Source organism: Olea europaea, chromosome 12 (genome assembly GCF_002742605.1).
Source record: "Olea europaea var. sylvestris chromosome 12, O_europaea_v1, whole genome shotgun sequence".
In the NCBI taxonomy this organism is placed as follows: Eukaryota; Viridiplantae; Streptophyta; class Magnoliopsida; order Lamiales; family Oleaceae; genus Olea; species Olea europaea.
The window spans coordinates 24920612-24941340 of NC_036248.1; the positions used below are offsets into that span (position 1 = coordinate 24920612).

General features: G+C 32.1%; 1 protein-coding gene across 2 annotated transcripts; it reads left to right on the top strand.

Annotated features, from left to right (window-relative positions):
* The first annotated feature begins 2444 nt into the window (after positions 1-2444).
* Positions 2445-7039, top strand: LOC111406172 (protein SPIRAL1-like 1). 2 transcript variants are annotated; one of them, XM_023035416.1, is made up of 3 exons: positions 2445-2714; positions 5337-5599; positions 6716-7039. In XM_023035416.1, exons 2-3 carry the CDS (start codon positions 5339-5341, stop codon positions 6794-6796), a joined length of 342 nt encoding a protein of 113 aa, XP_022891184.1. In that variant the 5' UTR covers positions 2445-2714; positions 5337-5338; the 3' UTR covers positions 6797-7039. The 2 variants fall into 2 exon arrangements, with proteins under 2 accessions (XP_022891184.1, XP_022891183.1); XM_023035415.1 differs by having other exon boundaries at positions 2456-2714; positions 5323-5599.
* The last annotated feature ends 13690 nt before the right edge of the window (positions 7040-20729 follow it).

Here is a 20729-nt window from a genome sequence, read left to right on the forward strand (position 1 = left end):
ATCTATGATCTCTATTATTTAATTAAATTGAATTTTAATTATATAATAAATGTGTCATAAAATTGCATCAATTATATATTAGAGGTGTTTATGTCCAAAGTTGATTGGACTTAGGGCATAACATTTACACTAAATACTACTATAAAGAGTTGCAAAGTTTTAAAAAGATCGATGAGAGTATTCGATGGTTAATTAGCTTCGGTTATCAATAGAGAGAGTCACCAAAGATAGAAGGTACAAATTAAATCATAAATATTATTCTAATATTTCATGTTAAGATATAACATTAGTATAACTATTACAAACCAAAATTCTACACTTCTCATCATTACAATGCAACAACAGGATTAGAACAGTTTAGTTCTAACATCTTTGTTATACTAATTAACACAACATTTATAATTGTAATTACACATGATTGATTATTAAGTAAGAATATATCAAATATATATATTAATTATAATTAAAAGATATAAAACAACTAATAAAAGAAATTGAATAGAAAAATCAACTACGACACTATCTTAGTTTTCTCTGAATCATCTAATGATTTTACATCTTCCAAATATTTAATGCAAATCAACGCATTAACAATCTTTGCACTTAATGAAATCATAAAGAATAAAGAAAATGACTAGTAGAGATTGCAAACTTGAAAGCAATAATGGATATATGAATAATTAACATATCTTTAATAATTTGGGAGACAATCATATGACTTATTTCCAATCAATTTCCACTAAAATGTTATGTCAAAAGGCTTATTGATCAAATATTCGAAACGACTATTTAAGTAATCCATCAAATCATTCTAGTAATTAATAGTTAAATTTAGCAACTAAGTTTAAAATAAATAATAATTGAGTGATTTGACCCAAAGATTGATACTTAAATAAACCAAAAAAAATTTATTTAATTAAAAATTTAAGGAAGTTTGACACAAATTAGAACAAAATAACACAACTATTAATACAATATAACAATATAACAAGTAATTACGAAAAATAAGAAAAATTGATTTGAAAATTGAGCCAAAATTTGAAAATATTGTTACTAGAACGAAGAGAAATGGTGTGAATATGAATGAAAATCTAAATTTAATTGTCTATTCAATTGTGAATTCAATTGTGATAGATGATCAATAAATGTGGCCGTTCAGTCGATTTGAGGGTTTCTGATTACCAATTGTGATAATGAAAGTAATTATGTGTGATTTAATTAATTAATTTTGGTGGATAATTGTCTAACTGGGTTGAGTCTAATATGAATCTATCTTTTAATTGGGATATGCTTAATTAAATTAAAATTTAAACCAAACACTTTCAAAGAAAAGATATTTTGGTCAAGAGCAAGACTTTGATGGTTCCACGTGGACAATTCTGGGCAAAAAAAAAAAAAAATCAAAAAATCGATTAAACCAATCAAATCAAATCAACTCGACTCGGTTCGACAAAATAATTGGTTTGGTTTGGTTTTGCTTTTAAGCAAAATCATGGTAGGTTAGTTTTGTCATGATTTGAAGTCTGAAACCGTTGGTTTATCGAATCAACCAAATCCACTTACTTGTTTACCATTTTTTTTTTAAATTTAAGAAAAACAAAAATCAAAACAGAAGTCCTAATCTTATAACTATATCTCGTTTCCCTCCAATCTATGATATTGTCGGTAAGTAATAATATTAAAGATTTATTTTGATAAGCTCATTATGTTATGTATAACATTTTTTCCTACTTAAATAGTCAGATTACATAATACACAAAAAAGTAACAAAACTTTTCTGTTTTCTGTTGATCCATTTCTATTAACTTGATTTTATTTGTTAATCAATAGTTCTTATAATATAAATTTATTTGGTTATTTTAATTCTTGTAATCTAACTGACTAACCGGGTCTAAAATTTAGACAAATTTCTTTTTTAAAAATTCAATTTGGACTAAACGTTCAAACCGACTAATCAAATCGAACCAAACCAAATCGATTTAAGATTTAGAATTGGTTGATTTGGGTTGAAATTCATCCAAATCAAATAATTTGATTTTGATTTTTGGTTGGAGTCGAAATCGATCCAAACTAAATCGCGCTCAAACCTACAAGTGGACCCAATTCAACCATTGTTTGATTCTCATTGTTCTTAAAATTCATTTTAAACCACACATTTTTAAATAAAATAATATTATACACAAATTCAAAATATTTTTTTAATTTTTAACCACACTTCATATTCTCTATCAATTTACCATTCACTGAAATATGGATTTGGCTCTTGGGTAAGTGCAAGTGTACAAGCAGCCTTCCACCCTATACTCTTGGAGGCATAACCTGCGATTTAACTCCCTCACGATACTTCAGGGTAGGAGTGGTGGGGAACCCTTAATGTTAGGGTTTAACCTTTTATTTATTTTTTTATTACCATTCACAATGTATTATTACATTCCCAAATGAGATTCGGGCTCCACTTTGAAAAGAGGGTTTGTATTTTATTTTGTCATTTTGATGATTTCGTCCGATCATACCCAGGCCCTCGTTCTGAAAACTTCTATTTCACACCTTTCATACTGTTCCAGCGGTCCAAATTTGAGATTCCCAGTCTAACAGGTGATCTGGAATAATCAATAATCAGAGTGTCAAAAGTAAATCCAATCATAACATAATACTTGTATAGCTCGAGCGCAAATTCTCTCGCTCTACTAGATCTGATCTCAAAGAAGCTAGAGGTAAGTGTACAGATCTCTCTTACGATTACTCATGTGTATATATGCTTTTGATGATTTGATATAGGTGCTGTTATTGTATCGTGATTTGAATATGTATCTTTGTGGAATAGAATAGTTTCTTAATTGGTTTTTCTCCAGCAAATGAACTGATTCAGTGTAATTTCAATTTATTACTGCAAAATCATGTGGTAAAATAAAAAAGGATTAATTTTCGTAGGATTCTTGATGTTCAGTGATCAGCTCCTTTTGGTATTGTTGCTTTTGGCTTGGCTTTCCCCCTTTGTTCTCCAAGATGGTGGTTTTGGTTGGAGGAATAATGGAGCTCATTTGATGGGTTTAAATTCGTTTTGCCTGTAATTATGATACAAGTTGGATTTGTGTCATAGAAGTGGCGAATATAACTATGTTATCTGGAGTACACATCCGAAATAGTTATGGCACGTTTGGGATGGTGGACTAGACTGCCGAATTATTATTAATGGAAAAAAAAAGGTAGTTAAAATCTTACTGATTGTAGTGACAAGTCCTGTTTGGTACCACAAAAATTTATCCGAATGTTGGAGTAGACATTTTATGCACTAGCAGCGTGAATTCTTTGTTGACACAAAAAGCCTTCCAAGTCTGCCATGTTGCTCTACTTCATGAGTTAGCTAGGAGTGTTGTACACGTGACACACTTTTATCTGCATTTCAAGTACTCGTTGTCCTTAATATTATATATGCAACTAGATTGTGAAAGTCATTTCAGAACCAATTAAGTATCGTGCTACATGCCTTGAAACCTAGCTTGCGGAAGGGTAACTTGATAGTGCATGGAAAATAACTTATCGGCAGTATGCTTCCATGCCTGCATTGTAAAAGCTAAGTACGTATGTACAATTGTAATTTTTAATGTCTTAATTCCTGTCCTGGTTCATTGTTTTCCACATGATAATGCCTAAATTATTGGTTAAATGGGAAGAACACAAGCACTTTGTAACTTTTACTCGCTTCATGGGGAGGATAGTGGTTCCATATCATAGGACCTGACTAAGTCTTAAGCTGTTTTTTAACCTCTCACTACTCTTATCTTTTATTTGGACTTGCGACTGATGAAAACCAACATAGGCGGAGTTAGTTCCACATGGCACACTGAATATGTTATAGAAAAGTAATAGATGCTTCTCTTTCTCTTTGCTATTCTAATGTTTAGGGGCTCTACTAGACTTGAGAGTTGGAACAATGAACCATTTCAGTGCAGATTTATGACCGCCCCCCGCCCAAAAAAAAAAAAAAGTCTTTAGAGTTCCTTGTTTTGAAAGCTTTATAATATTTAGTGTTACTATTTGATTAAAGAAAATATGTGGTAGTAAGATAATTACATTTCATTCTGTATAAGCTATCAATGAATGTGATTACAGTTTTATGGTTATTCTGGCTTGGGATGGGCAATGAGAGAAAACATAGGCAGAGATAGTTCCATACCAAATACACCATAGAAAAATATTTATGATGCTTTCTCTTTGCGAATTCTAATGTTTGGGACCCGGCAAAAAAAAAAAAAGTCTTTAGAGTTCCTTGTTTTGAAAGCTTTATAATATTTAGTGTTACTATTTGATTAAAGAAAATATGTGGTAGTAAGATAATTACATTTCATTCTGTATGAGCTATCAATGAATGTGATTACAGTTTTATGGTTATTCTGGCTTGGGATGGGCAATGAGAGAAAACATAGGCAGAGATAGTTCCATACCAAATACACCATAGAAAAATATTTATGATGCTTTCTCTTTGCGAATTCTAATGTTTGGGATGCTATACTGGATTGAGAGTTGGTTTAATGAACTATCGTCATTCAGATTCGTGCCAAAGAAGAATTTTGTTCTTTTGATACACTTTTCTTTTTATCCATTTCAACCTCTTATCTGGTTAATTTAAATTGATTTCTTATTTGTTAATTATACTCCACTCCCTCTCCATGCTTGTGTTCCCAGCAAATAAAGTATTGATGCCTGTGCTTCTTTACAAAGATGTAATGAATATTAAAAAAAAATACATGAATCGTAGCATATGGTGGAGTGTTTTATTTTTTCCTGGAATTTTATGTGTTTTATTTTTTCTTTGGAATTTTATGTGTTTACTAGCACTTAGTTTTTTTGAGTCATGTACAAGCCTTAATTTAATAGGCTCCTGAACTGAAGTTGTATTATGCTTTTCATAAGCTTAAGGAAATCAATTCTCGTTGTAGATAAATTGAACTTGGTAGTAACTCATGCCGTTGGTTTGCAGGATGATGAGTATCTGGGCCAATGTTTGCTTTCTTTAAGTGTTGAATATTGTAGTTTGAGTTGATAGCACTCTTTTTCAGCTAATTAAGATATGAACTCTTATATCTGGAAATCTCCTTTTTGTTGAAAATTATGAATCTGCTCGTGCATTTTATCTGCACAGTAGATTGGTATACTTGGAAAAGAAACTGCAGATACTATTGCTATTAGCCTATTACTAAATAAATCAGGAATATGTTCCCGTCTCTGGCAAGCGAATTTACTCCCATCTTCGATAAACTTGCAACTTGTGGATTTTTTTTTTGATATCAATGGCATTGTTTCATCTATATCGCATTGAAGGCAAGTTTGAATAGATATGGGACGTGGAGTTAGCAGTGGTGGAGGACAGAGCTCATTGGGCTACTTGTTTGGGGATGGTGAGGCACCGAAACCTGCCACAGAAAATGCTCAATCTCTTCCAAGTGAAGTTCGGCCGGCAAGTAAAGAGCTTCCCCAAAAGCCTAATGCTGCTGCTTATCAAAGTATAGATGTTAGCAAGCAGATTCCTGCAGGCATTCAGAGTAGCACAGCAAACTACTTAAGAGCAGATGGTCAAAACACTGCCAATTTTATTACGGTATGTTTTAATTGAAACATCTAAACATCTGGCTAACTCTAAAATGCTTAATAGGTTCACCCATCATATTATGCGCTGTTTTGTGTATACATTCACATGTAAAAAGCTTACATAACGATTCTAAATCACATGATGCTTTTTCATTTTCTTACATTCAACTGAGACCCAAGCCCTATAGTTGAGAATGAGCAGACTTTAGCCTTTTGTTGAGGTCAGTGTCAAAGATTTTGAAGCTGTTAGTGTCGTTTACTTAAATATCTAGAAATTGCCTCAACCTGGAGTTGAGTTGCTGATATAGGTAAATTTGTTTTTGGATCAAAGTTGGGCTCTATTCAACTCTGGTTATTTATTTATTTTTTCATTGTTTTTGTATACATAATTAAAATTTTAAAACTAATTTAACTGTTTTGTTAAACACATCAATAACAAACTAGCAAACTAAGGCCTTTTTCCGAATGTATTAGCTAAATGAATCTTTTTTCAGTCCATCCAGTCGTTTCTCATTCCCAATAAATGTCTAGCACAATATACCAAATTTTAAGCTCATTATTTTGCTGATGTTTACTTTCAAGTAGATGAATTAATGCGTTACGGACTTTCACTTTGATATCTGACAGAGATGAACACCATTTTTGGTGGATATTCTCGTGATCTATCTTATCTATTGTAGTATGATTAGACATCTATGCTAACTCATTTTTGTTACATTCATCCTAGAGACATTACATTCTTTCAGTGGTCCAACAATCACTACCATAAAGCATTATAGGTTTTAATAACTATTTTCCACAGGGGTCTTCCTGCCACACAGAATTCGTTTAGTACTTCTTACTTCTCCACTTAATCCAATCAATTCTAATCCTAGCATTACATCCTCTTCTGCCCTTTATTACCTGTTAAAACAGATTAGATACATGAAACTGGTTCAGCAATTTAAGGGGGGAAAAATAAAAAGAAAAAGAGAGAGTGGGAGATTATATGCAACTTAATAGAAATGTGTGTTTTTTGCTTCTTTACGCTCGATGAAGTCTTGCATCACTAACCTGCACTTTGTGGTCACTCGTAACAAATAAATACTCATACATGGCGCTAATCAAAATTATTCATTTAATGAAGGATCGGCCATCGACAAAGGTCCATGCTGCTCCTGGAGGTGGTTCTTCCTTGGACTATCTATTTGGTGGTGGCAGCAAGTGAAAGGCATACAAGTCCGAATGTCCGATAAAGCGTCACTTTTTGTTGAATTCTGTGAGAATTTATGGTGTAAACAGAGAATTTTTACCTTTGTGGTCTTCAGATACTTGTTAATGAGATTGCACATATCGCTGGGTGTTGGTGTTAACTGGGTTTTTTTCGAGCATATTTCCTGTTAATTTTATACGCTTAAATTCTGTAAAAGTCTTGCATGAAAAAAAACTGAAGGATGCATTTTCGAGAGCATGTTGCCTTGGGGAAATACTCGAATTGAATCCTATTTGGCAACGAGGCAGGTGGGAATAAAATATCTCCATGTATTTTATTTTAAGTATGATTAACTTTTAAAAATAAAAATAAAAATAAAAATAAAAATAAATGACCGATGGGGTGGAGCATTTTTGCTATCTTACCTTCAAATTACAAAATATATAAAAATATAATGCTATTTAGCATTATTGGTGCTACATCTATCTAGATGTAATTAATATGTTCAATTAAAGACACAAGTATGTGAGGCTCATTTATTTTGTAAAAATTTCTATCCAGTTCTATTGGTGCTCTAACAATAAGGTGATAACATTTGATAGATCCAATTAAATGTTTTACGTGTCATTTCATTTAAATAAATCTATTATTTAACACCATTTTCAATGCATTAGGTAGATTACACTCAATGTGGTTTTTAAATAGATGACTTTGTAGGCGACTTGTCATTGATGTTTAATGAATAGTTAGTCAAAGTCTAAAATTAGAATTTTACAGAGCTTCAATTCTCAAGAACTTGAAAATCTAAGTATTTTATTGTCAAGATTTTTCAATCAAATTACCAAAAGAATTATTAAATGCAATACATACCTTAATTCATTGTGAATACTTCTTTATTATTGGATATTGATTTTGGATCTTGAAACTCGAAGATCAACTGCAATCTCTCCATATTTGTTTTTCAATCTTTAATCTTGAATGTTGATTTCTTGTTCCATAATCTTGATTGATTCAATTCCTTCTTCTTGATTATTGATTTTGATTGTGGGTTTTAGATCTTCCTCTTCAATAATTTCTCTTGATATTCTTGTGTTGATGGGATAACACATAAAACGAGAATCACATATGAATTGAGCACTATAATTCTATATATATTCATAAATATTTTGCCTAACATGAAATACAATTCTAATGGATTCGGTCTTTAGGTTCATACCTTATTTAGATGCTCAAATCTCATAATTTTAATTCTTCATTAGATCACTTTAATTGTGTTCAACTTTAAGGTAACTTTTATATACAATTAATTATATAAGTATGCACACATGACAAATTAGAACCTAACAATTTCCCTCTTGAGCCACATATATTATTTTATAAAGGTGTATAACCTTACGGTGTCAAAATTTTTGCGATCATAACCAAAAGCATTTATGAATAATCTCATCCATTAATTATGTTAATATAAGATCAAAGTGTTCTTCATTACAAGTATAATAACTAACCACATAAATGGTCACGTATATCAACACAATCAATTGACATAAATCAAGTATGAATGTGTAGAATGAAAATTATATGTAATGTGATCCGGACATGTCTATTTCCAACTGATCATACTTTATTCTTTAATGAGATCAAACTGAACTGAATACTTATTTCTGAAATAACTTGAATATCCATAGATAAATATATTTGTCTAAAACATACAATATTCAAATACAAACTTCCATTAAACCGATATATTAACAAAAGATGCAACACTAATGTGAGCAATATGCTTCTAAAAGACCTTGGGTGGTAGTTCTTTGGTAAACAAATCCATAACCATAGAGCTTGTCCTAATATGCTTTATAGAAACCTAAACATGCTGAATTCTTTCCTTAACATCTAGGAACTCAATATCTACAAACTTTGACATCATCGAGCTATTGTTGGAATACGTGACTGCTATTGTCACGAATAACTTAAGTGGTCTTTCAATTTCCACCTAGTGACAAAACTTCGCAGTTTTATTCCATGGTCAAAATCATAATATTCAATGATCTCCAATTGGTTTGATTTCTTATATGTGATCATATAATCCTTAGTTCTCTATAGATACTAAATAGCCCGATTGACTACTTTCCAAATATCCAATCCAGAGTTACTTAAGTTTAGGCCCAACATTATAACAATAAATGCTATATCCAAATATCTGCAAGCCTAAGCATACATTGTGGAAACATGGAGAAGTTTCTGTATTTCTTTTTCTTTAAGTTTATCTTTAGGACATTGATTGAGATTAGACTTGTCTTCCTTAGTAATGGGATATCACTGATTTGTAATCCTTTACCCCAAATCTCTTAAGGATCTTATCGATATAACTCTTGTAATATCCAAAAATACCCTAAGAAAGGTCCCAACATATTTGTATCCCTAACTTAAAAAAGAGATGTCACCAAGATCCCCCATTTTTTTTTTAAATTTCATGACAAAAATATCTTGATTTCGCACAAAAAGCTTATATCATACCAAGAAAGTAGTGTGTCATTGACATATGGGGTTGTCAAACAAGCCGAGCGACTCGTTGGCTGAGCTCGTGAAAAAAAAGGCTCGTGAGTTGCTTGGGCTTGTAATTGGGCAGCTGGCCCACGAGTCTAGTGTGGCTAGCATATGAACAGTGACCAAACCGTTTTGGTCACTGTTTATACTTCAGTGACCATTACAAACAACCACTCTAGTATCAAAAGTGGCCGTTTTGGCCACTTTATTATTATTTTTATTAAATTCCATGGATGCCCAACCTATTTCCAAATTTATTCACATAACATTCCAACAACAATTCTCTCTCTCTGTCTTCCATATTCTACAATTTACTACATTCATAATTCATTTCTAATTCTCTACCTTCAATTTCAATTATTCAATATCAATTACCAACTCACCACACTACAAATTTACAATTACAATTTTATACATAAACTTTCTTTGAATTCTTAATTTCCTTTCATACTCTTTATTTAAGTAATTAATTACTATATATTATACAGTCTAGTATATACAAATAACAATACATATTTTATACATTTCTCTACAATGTACAAATGGATTCATACTCATTTGTTGAGGGATAGTTCAGTATCGGAGGCGAATCACCTATGACGTAAGCATATGATGGATTTTGTAGTAAAAATGTGTCTTGAACCACTTTTTCAATCACGTTAATTTGAAAACGACTCTCTGACTCTATAGGTAACTTCATAGCCTTGAAGACATTAAAGGAAATCTCCTCTTTTCCCAATCTCAGAATCAACTATCCTTTATGAACATTAATCAAAGCTCTACCGATGGCCAAGAATGATCTGTCCAGCATCAGTTGAATATCCTTGTCTTCCTCCATATCCAGAATGAGAAAATTAGCAGAAAAGATGAATTTCTCCACTTTGATTAGCACATCTTCTATTGTTCGTCGTGGATGTGTCAAGGATCTGTCAGCTAATTATAACGTCATAGTGGTAGCCTTGCCTCTCCTAATCCAAGTTTACCGAAAATAGATAGAGGTATTAAACTAATACTTGCCCTAAGGTCGCATAAAACTTTATCAAAATAAACTTCACCAATAGTGCAAGGGACATTGAAACTCCTTGGATCTTTCAATTTCGGTGGGAGCTTCTTCTGGATTCTCGCGCTGCATTCTTCAGTTAGCATTATTGTCTCATGTTCTTTAGTTTACATTTGTTTGATAGGATATCCTTTAGGACCTTGGCATAACTAGGTATCTGGACTAGTGCTGCAGCAAATGGGATGTTTATGTGGAGTTTCCTGAAAACTCCGAGAATTTTTTTTATTGTTACTCCATCTTCTACTTCTTCAACCTTCGTGGAAATGGAATGGGAGGTTCAATAAGGGTTGACAGTGGCTATTGCTTTATCCCGTGATGTCTTTGAACCTTCTGTTGGGGTAGATTTCTTTATTTACTTATCCTGCTCCACAGTCTCTTCTTCTATAGGAGGTGTTGTTTCTCTGTGTACTCCCGGCATTGTGACTTTTATTTCAAGTAGTTACACCCCACTTCCAGTGTAATTACCTTCGCATGCTCCTTTAAGTTTATTTTCGTGTTGCTTGGCAAACTACCTGGTGCTCTGTCAGTCAAAATAACTGCCATCTGTCCCATTTGAATATCTAGATTTTTTATGATGGTATTTTGATGTTGAAGGGTGGCTTCGATTTTCCTCATGAACTGATTGGTCTTTTCCATAAATTTTTTGAACATCTCTTCCAGTTGAGGTTTTTTCTCTTGCTGTTGGTATTGACCTTGTGGCCTATTTTGAATTTGATTGCTCCAAGAGAAAATATGGTGCTTATCCAGCTCTGGTTATACATTTCCCTAAATGAATTGTTCTATTAGCATTGCCACCAATGAGCAAAATCCGTATGCTCTATTCCTTGTACTAAGATTGGACACTCTGTTGTGATATGTTTAGCTCCACATTCATCACAGCTGATTTTCTTCGTCTATGCTGTAATAGCTGATTGTGACATGTTTTCCATCCTGTGAAATAGTGAATCAATCTTTGCAGATAAGGCAGAATATGTATTAACTTAATAAATCCTGTGTGTCCTTTTCTGAACTACTCGTTCTAATATCCACATAGCTGATGTAGAAGCTATTTAGTACATCATTCAATTGTTTTTGTGGACAGCGATCCGTTAGATGAGGAGTCAACCATGCTTTTGAAGGCTAGAAGTAATCTCGCGTAGAAATATTGGACCTGGAGCCCTTGCTGATCTCGTGATGTTGACACTTCCGTAGCATGTTTTTAAACCTATTCTAGGCTACATCAAAGTTCTCTGAGTCACCTTGATGGAAAACAGATATGTCATGCTTTAGCTTTGCAATCTTGGCGAGCGGGAACTTAGTGCAAAACTTCTGTGCTAGATTGTTCCAAGTAGTGATGCTGGCGATTGGTTGAGAGTCCAGTCATTCTATTGCCTTGTCGTACAGTGTATGTGGGGACAACCTCAATATGATAGCATCGTCTCAGATTCCTTGATATCTGAAGTGTTGGCACATCTCCAAGAAGCGAGAGACGTGCGTGTGAGGGTTTTCTTCAGCTCTGCCGTAAAATTGATGTTCATTTTGAAACAGTTGTATCACATTGGTCTTCAATTGGAAGTTAGGCTACCCAAATGGTGGATATATGATGCTTGATTGGTTTTGAATTATCTGCGGGGTCATGAGTCTTCTACAATCATGTTGCCTTCATTCACTGCTCCTGGCTTGAAAGATAGGATTATTTTGCACATTCACCATTTTTTGTTGTGCTTCCCTAGGGTTGGCAATGGGCCGAGCCGCTTGGCCCTTAATGCCACGAGCTCGGCTCGTGCTCGTGGCAAGCCGAGCTCGTGGCTTTGGCTCGATTCGTTGAAATTGGGCGAGCTCGGCTCGTGGGCTCGTCTATTTTTTTTTTTATATATAAAATAAAGAATAGAGTTCTAAAAATAAAAAGTGTTAAAAAATAAAAATAATTTAATGAAAACAAATTTTTATTTTTTTTATTTATATCATATTGTAATTTGTAATACTTTTTATAAGGTATAAAATATTTATATAATGAAAACGAATTATTTTTTTGAAATACATTTACAAAAAATATTTTTTTGATTTCTTTTTAAAGTTAATAAAGAATAGAGTTTTAAAAATAAAAAGTGTTAAAAAATACAAATAATTTAACGAGAACAAGTTTCTATTTTTTTTTATTTATATCATATTGTAATTTGTAATACTTTTTATAAAGTATAAAATATTTATATAATGAAAACGAATTATTTTTTGAAGTACATTTACAAAAAATATATTTTTTTGATTTCTTTTTAAAATTAATAAAATATAAACCCTCCTCCTTTATTCGGGCTTGGGACCAGTTACATCAATTTTAAGTAGGCGGAGTTAAAAATTGTACACGAACAACTTGTTGTAACGTGTACAATTTTTTAAAGAAAATTAAATTTAATGATTAAAAAATAAAAAAAATTGATTAATATAATTAAATCAAATATCACTTACCTGAAGACATGCAATTTCAGCGTATTTATCTTGTAATCGAAAATGAGCGTCCTGCTAATCCTTCACACACATTAACGCTTCCAAAACATTTTCTTTCAGTCGGTTCCTGACATCAGTCAAAATCCTTTTACCTGCACTAAAAGCAGACTCCGAAACAACAGTGCTAACCGGAGGTGTTAATAGATCTTTCGCAATTGCAGAAACAATTGACCAACGTCTTTCATACTTTTGCCAGAATTCAATTACTTCTTCTAAAAATTTTTTAATTGTTCTGTCTGTTGGCATATTATGATTGAAATAATCAATTAATTCGGCAGGCATCGCATTTTGAGTTTCGGCCGATGTTTGATGAGATGCAGATGTAGACGACATGGCACTAGATGAACACATTGCAGTTGCATCATATCTAAATGTATTAATGCCCTGAAATAAATTCATTATTTTCGCAGCATCTTCTTCAGTTTCAGCAGAAGGAGAAGGTGCAGTAGAGGGTACCCAACTAATATTTGCACCCATTCTTTCCGCATATAAATCATACATTCCACGTAATGTTTGCTCTAAATTCTTATAGGTGATAGATGTATCAAGTATTAAAGCTTTATTGATTTGATCAATTACGTATTTAGTTCTCGAAATATTATATCGGGGGTCTATTGCGCATACTAAAGGAAATAACATAGGCAGTTCTTCCCAATATTTTTTAAACTTTAATTCCATAGCAATTAAAATTTCACTAAAAGTAGGATCATTTTTATATTTATGGAATATTCTTGCAATTATATAAACGCGTTCAAACACCATACAACTTGTGGGATAATAAACGCCGGATACAATCTTTGTGGTCTCATAAAAAGATGTCAAAAATCGTTTAACTTTCAAAACTAAAATCCAATCGAATTTATTTAACATACCATCATCATCACTTCTAACATGTCTATTATTATAAAAGTCAGTTATTAAATTTTCGAAACCTTCACATGATTTTAATAGCAAGTATGTAGAGTTCCATCTATGACCTACGTCGCTAACAAATGTTTTGGCAGTTATCACCCCTAGTTCGGCACAGAAATCTTCAAATACTTATTTTCTACTAGGAGAGCGTAATATAAATTAATGCATTCCTAATCCTTTGAAGTTCATCTTTTATATGTTTTAAACCATCTTGTACAATTAAATTCAAGATATGACACACACAACAAATATGAAACAAATACCCACCAAAATCAGGTTGAAGTGTCCTACACAATTTATCGACGACTACCTTATTAACTCTAGCATTATCAAAAGTAAAAGATCGAATTTTACTCTCACAATGATATTCTTTAACAATACTGATAATAGCATTATATATATTATTAGCATTGTGAGGAAATTCAATAATTTTAAAAGCAATAATTTTCTTATGTATGCACCAAAGTGGGTCTATATAGTGTGCGGTTGCAGCTATATATGCTCTTTTATTAACCACTTCCCATATATCAGAAGTTAAGGATATAACACCCCCATATTGTTCCAAATCCTTAATTAATTGTTGTTTTGAATTATTGAAATAATTTATTGTATCGGCACGAAGAGTGTTTCGACTTACCCCAACGTACCTTGGTTGTAGATATTCTTTCACGAACGAGACGAAGTGTTGGTTGTCTGCAATAGTCAGAGGCAACTCAGTGGTGGCAACAAATTTCACCATTCCAGTTCGAGCGTCCTCCGAATACACCCACGTGGATAGGGGTGAAGTTGTAGAACCGACCCCTGGACTGCCAAATTGTAATTGTATTTGACCAGCTGGAAGAAGTCCATGTTTGGCTGCACATGATTTGTAGTGGCGGTTGAGATGAGTGATACCAATTCTTTTTTGTCATGCCAATCTTTGTTGGCAGTATTTACATACTGCTTTAGATTCTGTAAGGCCATCAATGACTTTTCCCGTTGAAATCAACTTAAAGTGATCCCAACATTTTGCTTGTTTTTTGGCCTTTCGCTTTCCCCTCGCATCTGAGATATTTAATTGCTGATCTTCATCTTCATGTTCCGCTCCGGGAACGTTAATATCATCCAAATCAATTGGAATGTAACTTCCCTGACCGTGAATGTGAACATCTTCAGGTATCGATATGTCATTTAGACCGGCAAATTCATTTGAAAATTGACTTTGCGGCGTACTAGGCGATTCTCCATGATGTGGCAATGACTCACATCCTGTATCGAACAAACTCTCAACAAATGAACGTTGATCCATTTCTGTGATTGTTTATGATGAAATCTTGACTGGATGAATATAAATGTAGTGAGATTGTGAGAATTGAGAATTGGATGAATTGAAATTGTAACTAATAAACTGGAAAAATTGAATTGATATTGTATATTTTGCAGTACAAGAGAGTAAAAACTCGAAAATTTGTGAGAAAAACTAGTAGTAGCATTTAGCTACTAAGAAAAAAAATTAAAATTGAAATAAAAAATAAAATAGGGCAAAACAAAACGGAAAACACAAGAAATATTGTTCGAATTAGTGCCAAGTTAAACAAGTTTAAACGAATACTCAATTTTCGACAACGGTGCGAAAAACTTGTTCACGAAAATATATTTCGATTTGAAGCTCCGCAACTGTATAGTTCGCAACAAGTAATAAAATGGATTTTAGAGTCTGAATATCGTCCCACATAGGTTGAGTAGCCTAATTTTATTTATCTTGGCCTTATTCGAAATAAGATTGTCAAGAGTGATTTTATAATTTAATTAAACCCTAACCTAAACTTGGTATGCAAAAGTGTATGACTTGAATGAATTAAAATGCAAACTAATGCTTGGATGAACTAAAAATGCAAACATAATGTTTGGAATGCAGATTGATGAATTCAATGAATGTATAACGTACTAGAATCAAGAATTCCCAAGTGATGCTCAATTCAACCCTAGTTCTATAACTTGACAACACGTTGAAATCATGAAGAATCAATGCTCCTAAATCTATCCAACAATCTCTCTTGAGCAAATATACAAGAATGTATGTAGTTTTGTGAGCACTTAACGATTCACGCATAGTATGGATGTATATCTCTATCTCCTATCAGACTCTACGATGATTTATAACTTGTCGAACTTATTCCCCTTCTCTCGAATGCAAGAAATAGATCACACGTCTCTTAATTATGAGCTCAATAATTATGGAAGAAATTAAATGTATATAAACCACTCAAAGCATTCAATACATGTTTTAATGTAAAAAATATAGAAAAAGGAATTAAAAATCACATTACAAGGTTCATCGATTTCTTAGTACAAGAATTTCTAGTTTAGCATGAAGAAAATTATGAAATATGTGATAACTCAAAGAATTAACATCATTGGATAAAATAATTTCGTGAAATTCCATCGGTCTTTGTGTTTTTCTTCGTTGTTGTCACTCGAAATTTCTCCAATATGTGTTCTTTTTTTTCCCAGTGCGTTCCTCATTCAATTTCACGGCTTTTGGGTTTTTATATCGCGTTCCAACTAGATTTCATAAGAGTTTTAACGAGAAAAGAAAACTGCAGAATTCGCCCCGAATTATAGCTATGCGACCGTATAACTATGCCAAAAAATCCCCTTGAAGTCTCTGATTGGGTGTATGCGACCGCATGGCATTTTATGCCATGCAACTGCATAGTTAAGCAAACTTTCAGATTATGCCATTTTGGTCCTCGACTTTATTTATTCATTCATATCTTTGCCTCTTTTCTCGATTCTCCTCTTTCCATCACTCCGAAAAAGCCTCGAATTAGTGCTTGTTTCATCTAATTCCACAATTTTTTCTTCAGATAATCTTTCGACTTAATTACATTTTGGTCTCCTGAACTTTCATTCTTTTCCATCTCAGTCATTCGTCTTCATTTTCGTCCTTCTATCATCCCGTATTATCCTCGAATTGATACTTAGCCTCGATTAGCCTTTTGGGTCAACTTTTGATTATTTCCACTTTAAACCCCGAACATTCATTTTCTTTCATTTTGTCCCCCTTTTTGCATATTTTCTCTTAAATTCCGTCTCATCTATCAATATAGTCCTACAAAACAAGATTTAATTGAATTAGGCCATATTTCACTATATTTATCAGAAAATAGTCATGTTTTGTGGCTTGAACAAGTGTGTAGGATATCAGACATAATTCTAAAGTTTTGAATCCAAGTATGCTTACATGGTATGCAATTTGATCAACTCATACATAGATTGAAGCACGCCTCCTGAAGTTGAAATATTCAATTTGGTTTAGAAAGTCAAAATGTTTGATTTTATAAAAAAATGAAGAAGATCCTTGTGTTTAGAAAAAAGATAGTGGGAGTGTTGTCGTGTCCTCAATATTATGTGTAGTTAACATATTAATAGAAAATGACATTACTATGTTTTAATGGTTGAAATCATAGTTGTCAAATAATAGCTCCATTATAGATATGAGAGAAGCAATTTGATTTGTAGAGATTGATCTAGAAGATTGCTTAACGCATCCCAATTTAAATAGATAAAGTCTTGGAAAAGATTTTGTATAGAGAAAATGAACAGAGAGTTCATGGATACACTGATGCTGACTACTAGTCAGACTAAAACAATAGAAAATCTCAAACAGGATATTGGTTTACTCTTTAGCGGTGTCTTGAAAAGGTTCCAAACATGAAACAACCGTTAATTCAATATCAAAAGTCTAATACATGATTGCTGCAGAAGCAAAAAAGAGTTTTAGAATAGATCAGAGGTTCACTAATGAACTTGGAATTGTTCTTAACATTATCAATCACATGCCTTTATATTGTGATAAAAATAGAGTCATCGTGCAAGTGAAATAACTAAAGTCCCACAATGATCCAAACATGTGTTAATGCGGTATCATTTCATCAGAGAGATAATACAAATAAATAATGTAAAGAAGAAACAAATTTCTATAGTTGATAATATTGTAGATCCATTGAAAAATAGTTTTCTCCATATAAATATGATCGCCATGTAGAATTTTATGATATTAAATACATAAGTGATTAGATTTAGTGCAAGTGGAAGTTTGTAAGTGTTATGCACTAGGTTCAATCAACTATGGACATAAGCACTTTAATTTATAATTGATACAATTTTATTGCAGATCTATTATTTAATTAATATTCAAATCATCGTCATTTGTTAATCACAAAGAGTTGTGATTGTGAGATACAAATTACATATGATTAAATCTTAAATCATCTGTGATCGTAAGTAATAATGAAATACGTATATCGTTATTATGGATAGACCATCACTTATGACATTTCTTACTTATGAAATAAGTAGCTGATCTCACAAGTTAAAGTGTGGTGACACTTAAATGAACACGTAGATTGGGAGATTTCACATAGATAACTATCTGAGTGTTAGCGGTTAATTTCTAATGTTTGATAGTGGAATTGATCTTTTGACATGAGGTTATCATAGTGCCTTATATGAGGACAATCTTACTTTGGTTATGTTGGATGTTACTTCGTCAAGGACCGCTAATACTATATTGTTTGGATATGTTAAATATCATATGAACGTTGTGAATGACCAATAGAGAATTTGTCACTCTTAGATAGTAAGAGCTTATTATTTACATTTTATTCAGTTAGGTTGGTAACAAAATCCTTGCCCAAGGTATACTTATATATCAAGAAAGAGTTTTTAACTTATATTGACTTAATATTAGAATGAAAGATATGATCGATAATTGAGATTGACATACTTTTCATATCTTGTAATTGATTTGATCATATTGACGAAATGATTATAGTTTCATGATAAACGAACGAGTTTAGTTTTGTCATACCACGTAACATTTTTCATCACATTATTGCCCGGACACATTATTAGATGTCAATTTGAGACCACAGATGTGAATTAGTGATAAATTAAAAGGGATATTTTAATTTATCAATTTTGAGTAGATCAAAATATAATTCACGTAGCTACTATCATGACAAATCTTGCGATATATTGGTGATGAGTCCTAGGTGGGGGACAACTCCAAGAGCTAGCTGGTTCTCTCCACGTCAAAGGAGAACTAGAAGAATGAGATTTACTAATTAATTAATTAAAAAGTGTTAGATAATTAATTAATTGGTTTGCTTATTGATAACTCCGAATTAATAATTGATCGGATTAATTAATTCATGGACCTGATTTAATTAATTGTATTAATTAAATATTGGACCAGGTTAAGTTTAAGAGATGGTCCAAGCCCGTTTGAACTTATATTAATAGGCTACTAGGATTTGAAAAATTGTAGAGAATGAAATTCATATTCTTGCTAGCACAATAAAAGATAACTTTAGTTCTTTCAATCTTGTTCTCGTATGAATTTTCATTGGAGGTTGGACAATTAGATAGCTGCAATTGCAGATTGTGATGTTGGAGTTCAAGAAAATAAAGGAGTTTGTAAAATTCAACATAGGTATAATTTCTATCACAGTTTCTATTTAAACACAAAAAAGATCCTTGATGAGAATTGAAATTTTGTTTAAATTCAGTTGTGCATGATTATGTAAATTCCCAATAGACGAATGATGATTAGCAAGGGCTGCAAAATAACATGAACGCTAACTGATACTCATAGCTACGCCTTAAAATATATCATGATTTCTTTTGAATGATCCTAAAATAAAATAATTAAATTCATAAGTAATAACATATTTGAAAAGATGTGGAAAACCACTAATCGCATAGGCACCTCACCCCGAACTATAAAGTAACGTTTCTTGAATTGGCCAAAATGAAGGATAAAACTGAAACTTTCTTTGAAAACCTTCTAAACTTTTTATTAGGGATATCTGCTGAAATTTTAAAGAATGAAACAAAAGTCAAAGAATGGATTTTGTGGCTAAGATATGTGCATGGCGTTAGTATTTTGTAGGTAAACTTAGGTAGTTTGATTAGGATAATGACTGTATCATAGCTAATTAGTTATTATCCTAGATTACGTAGTTAATGACTAGTTAATTAATTTAATTGTATTAAATATTAAATACAAGCAGTACTTGCGTGGTGTATCAAGACATGAATAGTTTTCCTAAATTGACTAATAATTAAATTCTAATTAAACTACAAACTTAAAATCTTAATTCAATTGAATTACTGTAAGATGATAAGCCTAATTAGTTTAAGATATAATATATTTATATCATCAACTTTCAAAACATCCTAGTCAAATTGCATCACTTTAATTGGATTTGTGATAATTAATATCATTAGTTATGTTTATATCTATTTTACTTTTCCAAAAATTATATTGGATGAAAAATCATGAAGGACAGGAATATGTATACTATTTCATTTACAATTTATTTATTTTCATTTTGATCCCTCAATCATTATTATGTAAATTAACTATTATGCATAACAAATTGACTTGCTTAAAGACTTACTAGACATGACATTCCTATTAAATGTCAAATAAGTTAGATGCAACGTAACTAGAAAAATATGGGGTTCTACAACATACCCTCCTCAAAATAATTCTGTCCTTGAAATTTACCTTAGGTTAGTGAAAATTTCGGGATACTTGATTTTCATCTCATCTTCCTTTTTCCAAGTTGATCCTTCCACTCTATGATTACGCCATTGCACCTTGATTAAAGAAATTTTCCTATGTTTTAGTACATGAATCTTTCTTTCTAGTATTCCCATTTGCGTCTCTTCATAGGCTAAACCATGTTGTACATCTAAAGTCAGATGGTCGATCATGTAAATAGAATCTTGTAAGTATTTTCGCAACATTGATATGTAGAAAACATTATGAACAGTAGAAAGTTCTGGTGGTAGGGCTAGTTTATTTGCTATATTTTCGATTCATTCTAATATATCAAATGGTCCAATGAATCTTGGTCTCAATTTTCAAATTTTTTTTTTCAAAAATCCATGTAC

Excerpts from the sequence above, each read along its gene's own strand:
- LOC111406172 (XM_023035416.1), top strand. The coding sequence starts at position 5,339 with ATGGGACGTGGAGTTAGCAGTGGTGGAGGACAGAGCTCATTGGGCTAC. Across the intron at positions 5,600-6,715 it reads ACACTGCCAATTTTATTACG|GATCGGCCATCGACAAAGGT; the intron begins GTATGTTTTAAT and ends CATTTAATGAAG.